Consider the following 14855-nt stretch of genomic DNA (forward strand, 5'->3'; position numbering starts at 1 on the left):
ATTGTTCTGTCACCATCCCTTAAAACTGTCAGACTGCATTTCCTAATCACCATCTATGCCATCAATGTCCAGGCCCCAGCTGCGCCAATCTTCTTATGTTTGTGAGTTAATGGAAGACGTGTGGACAGGGCCAGACTTCCAGGGGGCCCCCAACCAAAACTGTGGCCCTCCCAGATAGTATGAACACGTCGGTTCGGGGCCCCCTGGAGGTCAGGCCTCCACAGATAGCACATTATGAACACGTCATAAGCCATGGCAAAATATATAGAATTGTATAAACATTTAGCTTTAAAACTGCCAAGTTGTCTCTCAGCCTCATGGCAAAATGTGTAGAATACAATGAGATTAGCTATGAAACTGCAAATGTATCTGTCTGCCCTGGCGAAATGTGTATAATTGCAGATAATTCACTTTAAATCAGCACATTTTTCTCTCTGCACCATGGCAAAATGTGTTGAATTGCAGGAAGTTAGCCAAAAAAATCCCCCCATTTAAAAATACAATATATATTATTCCTCCAACAAATATATTTGTTGGAGGAATAAGGTGCTCCAGATGGGTCCTTGCTATCCTTGGGACATCCCTACCCCATTGAAGTTGACATTTTAAATGGTTAGGGTAAGTATAGGGGTTAGGATAGGGACGTCCCAAGGATCCCGGATAGCCCTAACCGCTCCAGATGTGATAGTCCGGCCCTGTGAGTGGATTTTGGATTTTGACATCAGCATCCCATTGTTGTCCTAGGTACAGTCTTAACGTCCCTCCAGATCTAATGGATTTAACTAAGGGAGATAATCAGGTGGCATCAGATGTAGTTGAGCCTATTAGTGGGCAACACTTTGGATAAGCCAAGCCATCCAGACAGTTATATGGAGTGATATTAGTGCCAAAAATTCAATTTCTGTCAGTCGACTATTGACATCTCAAATCTACCCAAATACCTATTTGAAGTGTCTTGGAATGTGCTTGAATCTCATGCTACAAGCCAAATATCTGCTTAGCTTGAACAAAAAGGAGGAAAATGACAGTGACAATAACATATCTGTGTCCCATCAGACGAAAGGCAAAAACACCAATTTATTTAGTCAAACTTCAGACTGAATATGTTTACAGCATCTTGACAGGATCAGTGAGTTGTGACAGTTTCCAGTCACAAAACAGCTCTGCATTTTACCCACAACACAGTAGGTTGGAGGCCTTTGTTGGGATATGTTGCATCCCATTACATGCAACATTGCAGAACGTTGCAATCCTGAACTAGCCTGTGATCCTAATCCACATCTCCCATTATCATAAGGGGAATCCCTCTGTATTTCCATTAACAATGGCTATAAAACATATACAGATAATCTTGTCTTTAATGTTAACACAATTGTAACAGAGAATGATATGTTGGAGAACAGGAAAGTAGTGGTTATGTTTGCATAGCCATAAACTAAGGAAGGACAGATAGAATCAAACGAACACAAACATGTCTATCAACAGCTCTGGCACAAACAGAATCAGTCAGTCCGTCCGTCTGCAGAGCTAAACATGGGCAAGTAGTAAAATTGTGGCTCGGTGTTAAATTACTTTGGATCGTTGCTACATCTAGTTAGCTTTAACAGTCAGCCTTGTCAAAAACTTTGTACAAAATACCAAATTAATTCCTTTCCCCTATTCCACCACCCACGTAACCCACCCCAGAAAAATATATGTATCCTTTAGATTCAAAGTTGATGTACTGTATAATTACTGCATAAGCATTTGGGTTATTGAGTGTTTACTCCGTTCAAGCATTCTCACACAAGTAGTCAGTCAGGAGCCAGGAACGGTGTACACTTTTCACGGGGTTAATTTCTGTAACTTCTGCAAAATGTAACTTTCTTTCACGGTCAATAGTTCTCCCTTTGCATTTGTTTGTAAACTGAAGGGGTGGGTCTCGGCAAATGTAAAAGTTAGTGATTTACTGTTAGACCGAAAAAGTTTTTCCCCAATGGACAAATCTAAATGACAGATTTGAACTTTAACTTGATCCACAGAATCATTAAATAAGCAGAAGATAAAGTAATGCTCTCTCGTCTCCTCAGCAGACACCAGGTCAGAGGAAGGGAGGTGGGTGGAGGTAGAAAATCACACATGACAAAAACAATATATACAAAATCCAGTGATAACCACCGGGGTCTTACACCAGCAGGTCCCTTCACATCATAGACCATGGTGCAAACATACTTAAATACGTACATACATATTTCATACATACACATACAGAATATAATAATAAAATAAGATAGATAGTTATAAAATACCTATGTACAAATGCATAATCCAGATGAGTCTATCGGGAGACCTAGCAGTAATGGCAGTCAGTGGAAGAGGTTCCTCTCATCATTTATGGATGTGTTTGGTGTGTGTGTGTGTGTGTGTGTGTGTGTGTGTGTGTGTGTGTGTGTGTGTGTGTGTGTGTGTGTGTGTGTGTGTGTGTGTGTGTGTGTGTGTGTTCTGTGTGCTGTGGTGTGCATGGCACTTACTGTACAAGTGTGTATGTACTGAACTATATGTAGGGCCACACACCAGATCCCACTTTGCTAAAGAATCGTGTCAACAGCCCTTCCTCCTCCTCCCTTCTCTTACTAAGTCCTCCCCTCATCTCACCTCAGTCCTGGCGGTGAGGAGGGGTTTTAAAAGTTCAGAGGTCAAAAGTGGAAAGGTGTTTGACCCAGCAGGTCTGTCGTGTCCGGCGAGTGCATCCTGAACAGCTGCGTGAGCGCAAAGACGGAAGAGATGAGCACCGTGCAGCGTTTGGCCAGCAGCCTCACCCCCTCGCCCTCTCCCTGCCTCTGTCCATCCCCAGACCCAGTCCCACTGCCAGCCCCAGCCCTGGTTTCAGCCGTCTCCACAGCCCCAACAAACTCCCGGTACAGCCCTACAATCTCCTTCAGCTTGTCCAGAGCCTCCTCCTGGCCCTCATCATCAGTGCTGTGGATCTGACGCCTATTGCGGCAGATGTCACAGCCAGGACAGGGGTGTGTTCTCAGGCAGGCTGCAGAGAGCTGCACAAGGGCACTAAAGCTGTTGGATAAGGACCGAAGTGCCTCCTCCGGAGCCCAGCCCACACGCGTGGCACGCTGGCACCCTGTTGCCAACCGCCGGGCCTCTGCCTGGAGTAAACTCCTCTCAGCCTCTGTCAAGAGTAGAGGACTTGCCCCTCCACAGCATGGGGTCGGACCCTCCTCTTGCCCCACGTCTTGGTTGGGGCCCTCTTCTCCACACCCATCCTGGTCTGTTTTAGAGTGTTCTGATGATGGTGGTGGCCCAGTCGTGCCTCTCTCCAGGACCAGGCGTAGCTGATCGATGTCCTGCCTCAGGGAGGCAAAGCCCCCCTTCAGCCCCACGTAGCGTTTGTTGGTGAGGGAGCGCAGGGCGCCTATAGGGGGCGTTGGGGAGACAGGGCGGGATAGGAGGGGGCTAATTTCTGAGGAGGCAGTGGAGAGGGTAGAGAGAGGGCGAGGGGTGTCCCTCAGCAGGGACAGGATGTTGGGGGAGGGGACAGGGGAGGTGGGGGAGGGCAGGGGTGTAGAGCGGGCTTGTTTGGGGCGCGTGCGTTTGGAGAACTCGTAGATTGTGAGCTCCTCGTCAAAGCCGCAGCCATCCTCCACGTCGCCGCTGAAGCAGTTGGCGTAGACGGTGCGGCACCCACACGCCTCGCGGTGGGCCTGTGGAGGGGTGTGCACCAGAGAGTCCCCCTCTAGGGGTGGGCCTGAACCACCCCCTAACCCCACCTCTGAGTGGGCCCTGGACTGGGGCTGCTCCGACTTGCAGGAGCCCAGAAACCCATAAGGCTCAGAGACGTGCGGCCCATTTTCTCTCAGGGCCTGGTTGGGGTGCGACACGTTCGTCCCATTGGCCTCCTTCAAACGGGGAGTCACTTCCTGGAACTCTTTGATGGTCGCTATGACGACCTCGGCTCCATCCTCCAGCACTTCCTTCTTCCCTTTACCCGCTGCAGTCTCACCTACTGCCTTGGCGGCAGTGACCTTGCTGACCTCGGAGGCTCCGCTGACCGACAGACCGGAGCCGTACCCGGACGTGACATCCTCGTTGACAGAGCTCGTGGAGGGGTAGTCCAGGGTGCCCAGGATCTCCTGGGAGCGGGTCATGTACCAGGGCAGGGCCTGGATCCGCCCTCTCAGGGCTGAGGTAGGCAGACGGCCCCCCAGGCTGGAAGAACTGACCCTCAGGTCTGAACCTGACCCTGACCTCCCTGTGCTCTCTGGGCCTCCCGCTGTCCCTTTAGAGGAGGTGGTGAGGGAGGTGGTCAGACTGAGGGGGCCATCTGCGTTTTTGGGAGACAGGTTGTCGTGACTCAGAGAGACCCTCCTCCCGGACTGAGCGCTCCCATTGCAACTGCCCCAGGGGTGGAGGCCGTTCGGTGGGGACACCCCCTCTTTCTCCTTCGGTGAGACCGGGATGGGGAGGACTGTTAGGGGATGAAGAGAAGGAGGGGAGGTTCTGGGAGAGAGCGGTGGAGGGCTGGTAAGGCTCAACCTGATCTCATCTCCTGAAGCCGAACGTGGAATGGGGGATAAGCTTTGCAGCTTTCTCTGGGGTTCCACCCCAACCCCATTTCGGACCTCTCCCTTCGGCAGGGAAATCCCATTTGTTTTAGTTTCAACTCTCGCTGTCTGCTTGTCAGCAGTGACCAGAACACAATCTTTAGGAAGCATGTTAGGAGTCCTGTTCTCTATCTTAGAACTGTTCTCTATCTTAGAACTGTGCTCTTGCTTAGAACTGTTCTCTATCTTAGGCCCGTTCTCTTGCCTGAGCCCGTTCTCCACAGCCTGAGGTTCAGCAGGGGGCTGCTGGTTCTTCCGTACAGCCGTGATGAGGGGGGAGGAGAGTGGAGGCCCCCCCGCCCCCGAGGTGACTGATTTAAACTCCATCGTTTCCGGCTCCATGGTGTCTATCTCTAAGAGCCCCGCGTGGCCCCCACGAGCATCACCGTTACAGTGGGCGTACGGACCCCCACACTTGGGAGACCTCTGGGGGTCTATCTGGGGCTTGGGGGCCAGTTCAGGTTTAGGGGCCAGTTCAGGTTTTGGGAGTAGCTGGGGCTTGGGGGCCAATGGTGGTTTGATCTTGGCATCGACACTCTGCATGGAAGACTGGTTTGAGTGGAGCTTTGGGTCTCGTTGGGTCTCCTGCTGTTTCTTGTGGTCAGGTGAGGAGTGCTTCTTTTTGAGGGGTGAGGGAGGCTCCCTCTCTGGTACCACTGGCAGTCCCTTTCCTGTGCCACTCCAGCGTTTACTGTGTCTATTATCGTCAGCCACATCCAAACTGTTTTCTGTGCGAGAGAGAGAGATGGGGTTATTAAAAGGGTGACAGAAATCATTCAAAACCTTCACTTTAACACTTTAACAGCTCTATACACAGTTACTCTGTCAGCGAAGAAGTGATGTCAACAACCCACCTGTGCCATCAGGAGGAACTGGAGGAGTGAACCGCTCCTGGGCATCGAAGAACTCATCGTCTGACTCTGAGGCACTTTCCCTAGCAACAGGAGGAGGAGCGTTAGGGGACGGCGTTAGGAAAGGACCGGAATCTCCGGAGTGTCTTGATAGACTCTCCTCCCCTTTGCGGGTGGAGCTACAAGCCGCCCTCTTTTCACAGGAGGAGATGTGGATGGGGATGTCTAACTTGTTGTTGGAAGCAGTTTTGTTAGACTGGGCGCAGATCTTGTCTATGAGGCGCAGGTCTACGTGACTTGGGATCTTAGAGAGCCGTCTCAGTTCCTCCTCATCGTCGTCATCGTCAACTTCCTCCGTCTCCTCCTCGTCGCTGGTGGCCTCGGGGGGGCTGGGGAGATAGCTGCCCTTGGAGTGTTCAGTGAAGCACAGGCACGAGCTGTCGTTGCTGCGGTAACTCAGGTTGGTGGGGCGTACGGGGGCAGAGGCCGTGCTGCCGGGGGCGCCCTCTCTCTGACGCTGAGGAGAGGGAGCTGTGACCTCCAGGAGGAACGGGTGGTGGACATCCAGGGTGGTGGTCCCCTGAGTTGGCCGTTGGGACCGGAGAGAGGGGCTGTCCTCACGCAGGGCGACCAAGCGAGAGGAGGCCTTGGCTGGGCCTCCTCCTCTGGCTGCAGCTGCAGCGCTGCTCTCCTCCAAGGCCGCCTTCAGAGAGCCGCTGGACAGGCTGGAGAAGTTACTGTTGACCCGCGGGTCTGTGTGGTACCAGTTGTCGTGTTCCACTGTTCCTGCGTTAGCTTTAATTCCTAGCATGATCTCTCTTCCTCTCACTTCCCTTCCGTTCTCTTCCTCTACCTCCATGTCCTTCTCTGACAGCTCAATGATCGTCACCTCTTGTTTCTCTTCGTATTCTTTCCCAGCTCTCTCTTTCTTTCCCTCCGCTCCTCTCTGCTCCTCTTCTTCACTCCTCCACCCCTCCCTGTCTTTGCTGGCAGGTGCGGGGCGTTTGCGGGTGTGAGTTGGTGGAGGCTCGGTGGGGTAGTCCTCGTCTGACGAGTCATCGGAGTCACTACAGCAGCGGGACACATAGCCTGGGAATGACAAAGAAAAAATATGTTTTTCTCAGTTACATAATAAAGTTTACTATGTAAATAATAGTAGTCAATTGAATACTATCCATACTGGCTGATATCCACGTATCAACGCCAAAATAAATAGTAAGATCAATGCCAAAAAGGAAAAATTATAGTTAAACATTGATGCTCACTTGTCAGCGATTCATAGCAAACTCCCTCTATAACGGCGAACCTCCCTTCACACACACCTTCCTCAGCAGGTATCCTGTGCACCCGCACCTTGGGGCGTCTCAGACGGAACACACACACTCTGGGGTCCACCAGGAGCTTGCAATAGCCCCCCAGTAGACACGCCAAGTCTTTGGCTGCCAGAGAGTCCATCAGTAAGGCAAAAGGCTGGAGAGAGAGGGCGAAGAGAGTGAGAGAGCGAGAGAAAGAGAAAGAGAGAGAAAGAAAACGAGTGAGAGAAGTGGAGAGACAGAGTGAGGGAAGTGAGCGAGAGCGAGAGAGGAGGGGAGAAGAGAGAGACCGAGAGAGAGGGGGGGGGCGAGAGTGAGAGAGTTGGAGAGAGAGAGAGGAGGGGAGAAGAGAGACCGAGAGAGGGAAGTAGGAAGAGAGAATGCATGTCGTATTTTCCATCCACTGTATCTGTGTGAACTAAGCGTAGCTATGAGCAAACGTGTGTGCCTGAGAGAGTGTGTGTGATTTCTGTGTGTGTATCCTATACAGTGTGTATGGTATCCTACCTTGATGTCGTGCAGGGAGATACGTAGCAGGCTGACTCTGTCCGACTCAGAGAGCAGCTCCACTCTACTGATGCTGCTGAAGTCTACCAGGGTGGACACCATGTTGAGCTTGTGGTTGACCACCTGACTCAGGCCGTAGCGCGCCCCCACCAACAGACTGACCAGCACCTCCCGGTCCTGCAACTGGGGTGGGGGAGGATGGAGAAGAACAGAGGGGGAGGTGGACAGAGGGGCAAAGAGAAAGGGGGTGGGGAGAGAGAGGGAGAAGGGAAAAGAGGACGAGAGGGAGGGAGGGAGAGAGAGAGAGGGAAGAGGGGTGAAAGGAAGAAAAAAGTAGATACAGTCTGAGACGCATGCTGAACAAGGTCAGGACGGGGGGGAACAATCCTGTCCAGCCAATAACAGCTCTCTAAATTGGGGCAGAGTCAGAGAATGGTTGACAGCTGTGATGATCCTTTGTAAATTGTTTCAAACACACTAACCATCATGGTGGCTGTATAGGACCGGCCTCCGTAGGAGATTAGTTCTCCAAGCTGGGTGAGGTAGGCCAGCCGGGCCTGAGTGGCTGAGATAACCTGGGAGAGGGAGAGCGAGAGAACGACGACGATGACAACATGGACGACAACAACGACAAAAGTATTGCACATATAATCTCTCCCTCCTTTCTCTCCCCTCTCCTTCTCCCTCCCACCATACCTTCTGTCGTGGCTCCAGCAGTGAGTGGATCTTCTTGAGGTGGTAGCTGATGGCTTTCCTCAGGTCCTTCTCTCGCATGTTACTGAGCAGAGTGGGAGAGATGAAGCTGTCCAGACCAAACTCTTTCCTGTCACAATACACACAGGAGACAATATCAATGTTTGTTTGTGTTTGTGTGTGTGTGTGTGTGTGTGTGTGTGTGTGTGTGTGTGTGTGTGTGCGTGTGCGTCTCTCTCACGTGATGCTCTTGATAGAGGTCCGGGTGGAGCCTATACTGTTCAGTCTCTCGTGCATGTGCAGGGCAGCCAGACGCAGTGCAGTGTTACACTTCATCTCCACCGCAAACCTCTCCTGTAGAACGTCCCCGACGCTCTGACAACACACACACCAACACACAGAGAGAGTGTTATACACACCCATACAACATTACATATACACACAGCATGAAACACAAAAACACACAGGCAGAAATGATACACACACAAGGTATGAAACCCATTTTTATTGACTCTAAAATAAATCACGCTGACACAGGTTTGGCTATAATAAAGGCTGCAGCAGAAGCGAATTCCTTTTCTCTGCCACGTGTTCGCGATTGGCTGGGGAACAACCGCTGGCTGGTGGTAAATTCGTTCATATGTTCACATGGGCAGAATAGTGTATAAAATAAATACAAATGTGCTGCATTAGTTGCTTTTCTTCTAGATATAATAAATACAAATGTCATCCACAAGCCCACTAATACATGAATTAGTGAATAAAAAACGGGCAGATGTAAAGAAAAGTTATTTAAACCTAATTCATTTTCTTTCAATTTGCGCCATAGAAACGAATTATCAATATACTAAAACTAGGCCTATGATATTTCCTTGATATTTCCTTCCGACCCCTTATGGGCCATCAGCGGGACAAAATCTTGACGAGTCTACCAGACGGTGCTGCTTTATCAAATGTTCATCTTGATATTTTAGGCTAAGCCGTGAATACAGTTTCCAAAATGATACACAAATCCAAAATGATGTATGCGATTGCAAAAGCGAATGTATGTAAGCAACTGTAGTACCTTCCACAAAAAGTGTTTCTCTACAAAAAGACACGTGAGCTCCTCCCTGTAAATGAACTCTGATTCTCAGCGGAAGGTGACTACTCGATTAAACAGGGTCTCATGGCTATGAGTACAGGTGAAAGTACAGGCGGAATAATTACAGACACTAAAGATGGTAGTCTAAGCCTACAGCTAGATGTGGCTCACCTGGAGGAAGAGGTAGTCGAAGGCGGTGGGGTCTTCCTGTAGCAGCTCCAGGGGGTCTCTGGGAATGAAACACACCCTGAACAGACACTTGTAGTCATGGCTGCTGTTCTCCTTCTTCTGCACCACCTGGAGACACATACACATTACACAGGGTTATACTGAGGTGACCAAACACCTACACATTACACAGGGTTATACTGAGGTGACCAAACACCTACACATTACACAGGGTTATACTGAGGTGACCAAACACCTACACATTACACAGGGTTATACTGAGGTGACCAAACACATACACATTACACAGGGTTATACTGAGGTGACCAAACACCTACACATTACACAGGGTTATATTGAGGTGACCAAACACCTACACATTACACAGGGTTATACTGAGGTGACCAAACACCTACACATTACACAGGGTTATATTGAGGTGACCAAACACCTACACATTACACAGGGTTATACTGAGGTGACCAAACACCTACACATTACACAGGGTTATATTGAGGTGACCAAACACCTACACATTACACAGGGTTATACTGAGGTGACCAACAGAGGGTAGTGCGTACGGCCCAGTATATCACTGGGGTCAAGCTTCCTGCCATCCAGGACCTCTATACCAGGCGGTGTCAGAGGAAGGCCCTAAAATTATTTTAAAGACTCCAGCCACCCCAGTCATAGACTGTTCTCTCTGCTACCGCACGGAAGCGGTACCGGAGCGACAAGTCTAGGTCCAAGAGGCTTCTAAGCTTCTAACCCCAAGCCATAAAACTCCCCCCCTCTTCTACGCTGCTGCTACTCTCTGTTATAATCTATGCATAGTCACTTTAATAACTCATCTACATGTACATATTACCTCAATTACCTCGACACCGGTGACCCCGCACATTGACTCTGCACCGGTTCCCCCTGTATATAGCCCCGCTACTGTTATTTACTGCTGCTATTTAATTATTTGTTATTTTTATCTCTTACTTTTTAAAGATATTTTCTTAAACTGCATTGTTGGTTATGGGCTTGTAAGTAAGCCTTTCACTGTTGTATTCGGCGCATGTGACAAATACAATTAGATTTTATTTTATTTAATAAACAAATGTAAGGGTGCCCCATAAAATTATATTTCGTTTTTTTCCGGAATTCTGTTTCTCTGTTTTATTTGTCCTGTTTTTTAATCTCAATATTACAATTATTCATAGAGAAACAACAAAAATTTATGTTTTGAGTCCATGGCAATGCTTAAATCACATCAGAAGACTCATTTTGAAGGTCTGGGGGAAAGAACTAACACATTTGGATTTTTAGTGTAATTCCCCTTTAATTTGCTTTTAGAAAGAGAGGAATGTGTCCCTCCAGCATGTTTCTGTTAGGCCTACTGCTGCAGCACATGTCATGGCAAAACAATGGCCACCCAATTGATACAAACAATCACAATATCTTTCTGTCAGGTAAGCCTACTTTGCAGTTAACGTTCGATTGAGAAGGTGGGGAAAGCTTTCTGTCTACCCACAAGACCGTTATAAGTACGTTATCATTCTCTACATACAGAGTGATAGACAAATGCGCACACCAAACAGACAGACAGGAGCAATATTGCTGGAACTTAATTGGCAGATATTGTGTTACATTTGGCTTTTTAAGCCAATAGTGGCTAACCAGGGTTGGGATAATGTCAATGCGGCTTTGATTGCATAGTAGCCGGGAGCTTTATGTTTATGACAGTTTGCGACGGAACACATAACAACAGAAAATAGCTCGGCGAATGACTTGCAGCTCACGATCTACCTGTTGGAGGCCTGTGATTTAGAGATTACTACTGTTCGACTGACTGCACTCGTAATACAGGTTGGATGTGTGGGTGAGATGTGTGTGTGTGATTGCATGTGTGAGGTTGCATGTGTGTGTGTGTGTGTGTTCTACTCACCTTGTGTATAAGCTCGTCCTCGTGCAGGAGCAGTAGCTTAGTGATGCTATACTGCTGTTCCAGCACCAGAGCAAAGTACTCAATACAGCAGATGGACAACTTGTCCTTCAGAGTCAGAACGATGTCCTGCAAACAAAGCGACACAGGTAGGTATTTTGTATAGTTTTACTGTCCTCATGTTGCTTGGCAACTGAATACTTTGTGTCAGCGCGTGTGGGCTACTGAGTTTACAAGCATGGGTGTTATTCTGTAGGTAAAATACTCGACATGTTATAATCCGTACCTTGATGGTGGTGGTAGCGTCGAACTTGAAGGCCTTGGTCTGTCCGTTCTCCAGGTAGACCTTCAGAACGTTGGGCAGGAACAGAAGAGAGTTTCCCTGCAGGAAGAAAAAAAAATGAATAAGAGAGAGAGATAGAGACAGGGAGACAGAGACAGAGAGAGAGAGAAAGAGAGCGGGAGAGACAGAGACAGAGACAGAGACAGAGACAGAGACAGAGACAGAGAGAGAGAGAGAGAGAGAGAGAGAGAGAGCGGGAGACAGAGAGAGCGGGAGACAGAGAGAGCGGGAGACAGAGAAAGAGACAGACAGAGAAAGAGAGAGACAGAGAAAGAGAGAGACAGAGAGAGAGAGAGACAGAGAGAGAGAGACAGACAGAGAGAGGGAGAGAGAGAGAGACAGAGAGAGAGAGGGAGAGAGAGAGAGAGAGTGGGAGACACAGACAGACAGACAGACAGACAGACAGACAGAGAGAGAGAGAGAGAGAGAGAGAGAGAGAGAGAGAGAGAGGGAGAGAGAGAGAGACAGAGAGAGAGAGAGAGATCTGGCATCTTCCCCAATATTTGGAACCAAGGACTGATCACCCCAATCCACAAAAGTGGAGACAAATTTGACCCCAATAACTACCGTGGAATATGCGTCAACAGTAACCTTGGGAAAATCCTCTGCATTATCATTAACAGCAGACTCGTACATTTCCTCAATGAAAACAATGTACTGAGCAAATGTCAAATTGGCTTTTTACCAAATTACCGTACAACAGACCATGTATTCACCCTACACACCCTAATTGACAACCAAACAAACCAAAACAAAGGCAAAGTCTTCTCATGCTTTGTTGATTTCAAAAAAGCCTTCGACTCAATTTGGCATGAGGGTCTGCTATACAAATTGATGGAAAGTGATGTTGGGGGTAAAACATACGACATTATAAAATCCATGTACACAAACAACAAGTGTGCGGTTAAAATTGGCAAAAAACACACACATTTCTTCACACAGGGTCGTGGGGTGAGACAGGGATGCAGCTTAAGCCCCACCCTCTTCAACATATATATCAACGAATTGGCGCGGGCACTAGAACAGTCTGCAGCACCCGGTCTCACCCTACTAGAATCCGAAGTCAAATGTCTACTGTTTGCTGATGATCTGGTGCTTCTGTCACCAACCAAGGAGGGCCTACAGCAGCACCTAGATCTTCTGCACAGATTCTGTCAGACCTGGGCCCTGACAGTAAATCTCAGTAAGACCAAAATAATGGTGTTCAAAAAAAGGTCCAGTCACCAGGACCACAAATTCCATCTAGACACCGTTGCCCTAGAGCACACAAAAAACTATACATACCTCGGCCTAAACATCAGCACCACAGGTAACTTCCACAAAGCTGTGAACGATCTGAGAGACAAGGCAAGAAGGGCCTTCTATGCCATCAAAAGGAACATAAATTTCAACATATCAATTAGGATCTGGCTAAAAATACTTGAATCAGTCATAGAGCCCATTGCCCTTTATGGTTGTGAGGTCTGGGGTCCGCTCACCAACCAAGATTTCACAAAATGGGACAAACACCAAATTGAGACTCTGCATGCAGAATTCTGCAAAAATATCCTCCGTGTACAACGTAGAACACCAAATAATGCATGCAGAGCAGAATTAGGCCGATACCCACTAATTATCAAAATCCAGAAAAGAGCCATTAAATTCTACAACCACCTAAAAGGAAGCGATTCCCAAACCTTCCATAACAAAGCCATCACCTACAGAGAGATGAACCTGGAGAAGAGTCCCCTAAGCAAGCTGGTCCTAGGGCTCTGTTCACAAACACAAACACACCCCACAGAGCCCCAGGACAACAGCACAATTAGACCCAACCAAATCATGAGAAAACAAAAAGATAATTACTTGACACATTGGAAAGAATTAACAAAAAAACTGAGCAAACTAGAATGCTATTTGGCCCTAAACAGAGTACACAGTGGCAGAATACCTGACCACTGTGACTGACCCAAACTTAAGGAAAGCTTTGACTATGTACAGACTCAGTGAGCATAGCCTTGCTATTGAGAAAGGCCGCCGTAGGCAGACATGGCTCTCAAGAGAAGACAGGCTATGTGCACACTGCCCACAAAATGAGGTGGAAACTGAGCTGCACTTCCTAACCTCCTGCCCAATGTATGACCATATTAGAGAGACATATTTCCCTCAGATTACACAGATCCACAAAGAATTTGAAAACAAATCCAATTTTGATAAACTCCCATATCTACTGGGAGAAATTCCACAGTGTGCCATCACAGCAGCAAGATTTGTCACCTGTTGCCACAAGAAAAGGGCAACCAGTGAAGAACAAACACCATTGTAAATACAACCCATATTTATGCTTATTTATTTTAACTTGTGTGCTTTAACCATTTGTACATTGTTACAACACTGTGTATACAGTGGGGAGAACAAGTATTTGATACACTGATGATTTTGCAGGTTTTCCTACTTACAAAGCATGTAGAGGTCTGTAATTTTTATCATAGGTACACTTCAACTGTGAGAGACGGAATCTAAAACAAAAATCCAGAAAATCACATTGTATGATTTTTAAGTAATTAATTTGCATTTTATTGCATGACATAAGTATTTGATACATCAGAAAAGCAGAACTTAATATTTGGTACAGAAACCTTAGTTTGCAATTACAGAGATCATACGTTTCCTGTAGTTCTTGACCAGGTTTGCACACACTGCAGCAGGGATTTTGGCCCACTCCTCCATACAGACCTTCTCCAGATCCTTCAGGTTTCGGGGCTGTCGCTGGGCAATACGGACTTTCGGCTCCCTCCAAAGATTTTCCATTGGGTTCAGGTCTGGAGACTGGCTAGGCCACTCCAGGACCTTGAGATGCTTCTTACGGAGCCACTCCTTAGTTGCCCTGGCTGTGTGTTTCGGGTCGTTGTCATGCTGGAAGACCCAGCCACGACCCATCTTCAATGCTCTTACTGAGGGAAGGAGGTTGTTGGTGTAGATCTCGCGATACATGGCCCCATCCATCCTCCCCTCAATACGGTGCAGTCGTCCTGTCCCCTTTGCAGAAAAGCATCCCCAAAGAATGATGTTTCCACCTCCATGCTTCACGGTTGGGATGGTGTTCTTGGGGTTGTACTCATCCTTCTATTCCTCCAAACACGGCGAGTGGAGTTTAGAGCAAAAAGCTCTATTTTTGTCTCATCAGACCACATGACCTTCTCCCATTCTTCCTCTGGATCATCCAGATGGTCATTGGCAAACTTCAGACGGGCCTGGACATGCGCTGGCTTGAGCAGGGGGACCTTGCGTGCGCTGCAGGATTTTAATCCATGACGGCGTAGTGTGTTACTAATGGTTTTCTTTGAGACTGTGGTCCCAGCTCTCTTCAGGTCATTGACCAGGTCCTGCCGTGT

General features: G+C 48.0%; 1 protein-coding gene across 2 annotated transcripts in view; it reads right to left on the reverse strand.

The window, feature by feature from the left end:
• Positions 1-1059: 1059 nt before the first annotated feature.
• LOC139574214 (FERM and PDZ domain-containing protein 1-like) overlaps positions 1060-14855 on the reverse strand; it is a 33079-nt gene continuing 19283 nt past the window's right edge. Inside the window, exons 8-17 of one of the 2 annotated variants that reach the window (XM_071398574.1) lie at positions 11428-11523; positions 11145-11270; positions 9215-9340; positions 8201-8334; positions 7963-8089; positions 7749-7841; positions 7267-7449; positions 6769-6916; positions 5450-6535; positions 1060-5323 (exon numbers count right to left, since the gene is read on the reverse strand). In XM_071398574.1, the coding sequence (XP_071254675.1) occupies positions 2676-5323; positions 5450-6535; positions 6769-6916; positions 7267-7449; positions 7749-7841; positions 7963-8089; positions 8201-8334; positions 9215-9340; positions 11145-11270; positions 11428-11523 (4767 nt within the window). In that variant the 3' untranslated portion in view covers positions 1060-2675. Of the gene's footprint in view, positions 5324-5449; positions 6536-6711; positions 6917-7266; positions 7450-7748; positions 7842-7962; positions 8090-8200; positions 8335-9214; positions 9341-11144; positions 11271-11427; positions 11524-14855 lie in introns of both variants that reach the window. The other variant, XM_071398573.1, reaches the window with a different exon arrangement.

Source organism: Salvelinus alpinus, chromosome 4 (genome assembly GCF_045679555.1).
Source record: "Salvelinus alpinus chromosome 4, SLU_Salpinus.1, whole genome shotgun sequence".
In the NCBI taxonomy this organism is placed as follows: Eukaryota; Metazoa; Chordata; class Actinopteri; order Salmoniformes; family Salmonidae; genus Salvelinus; species Salvelinus alpinus.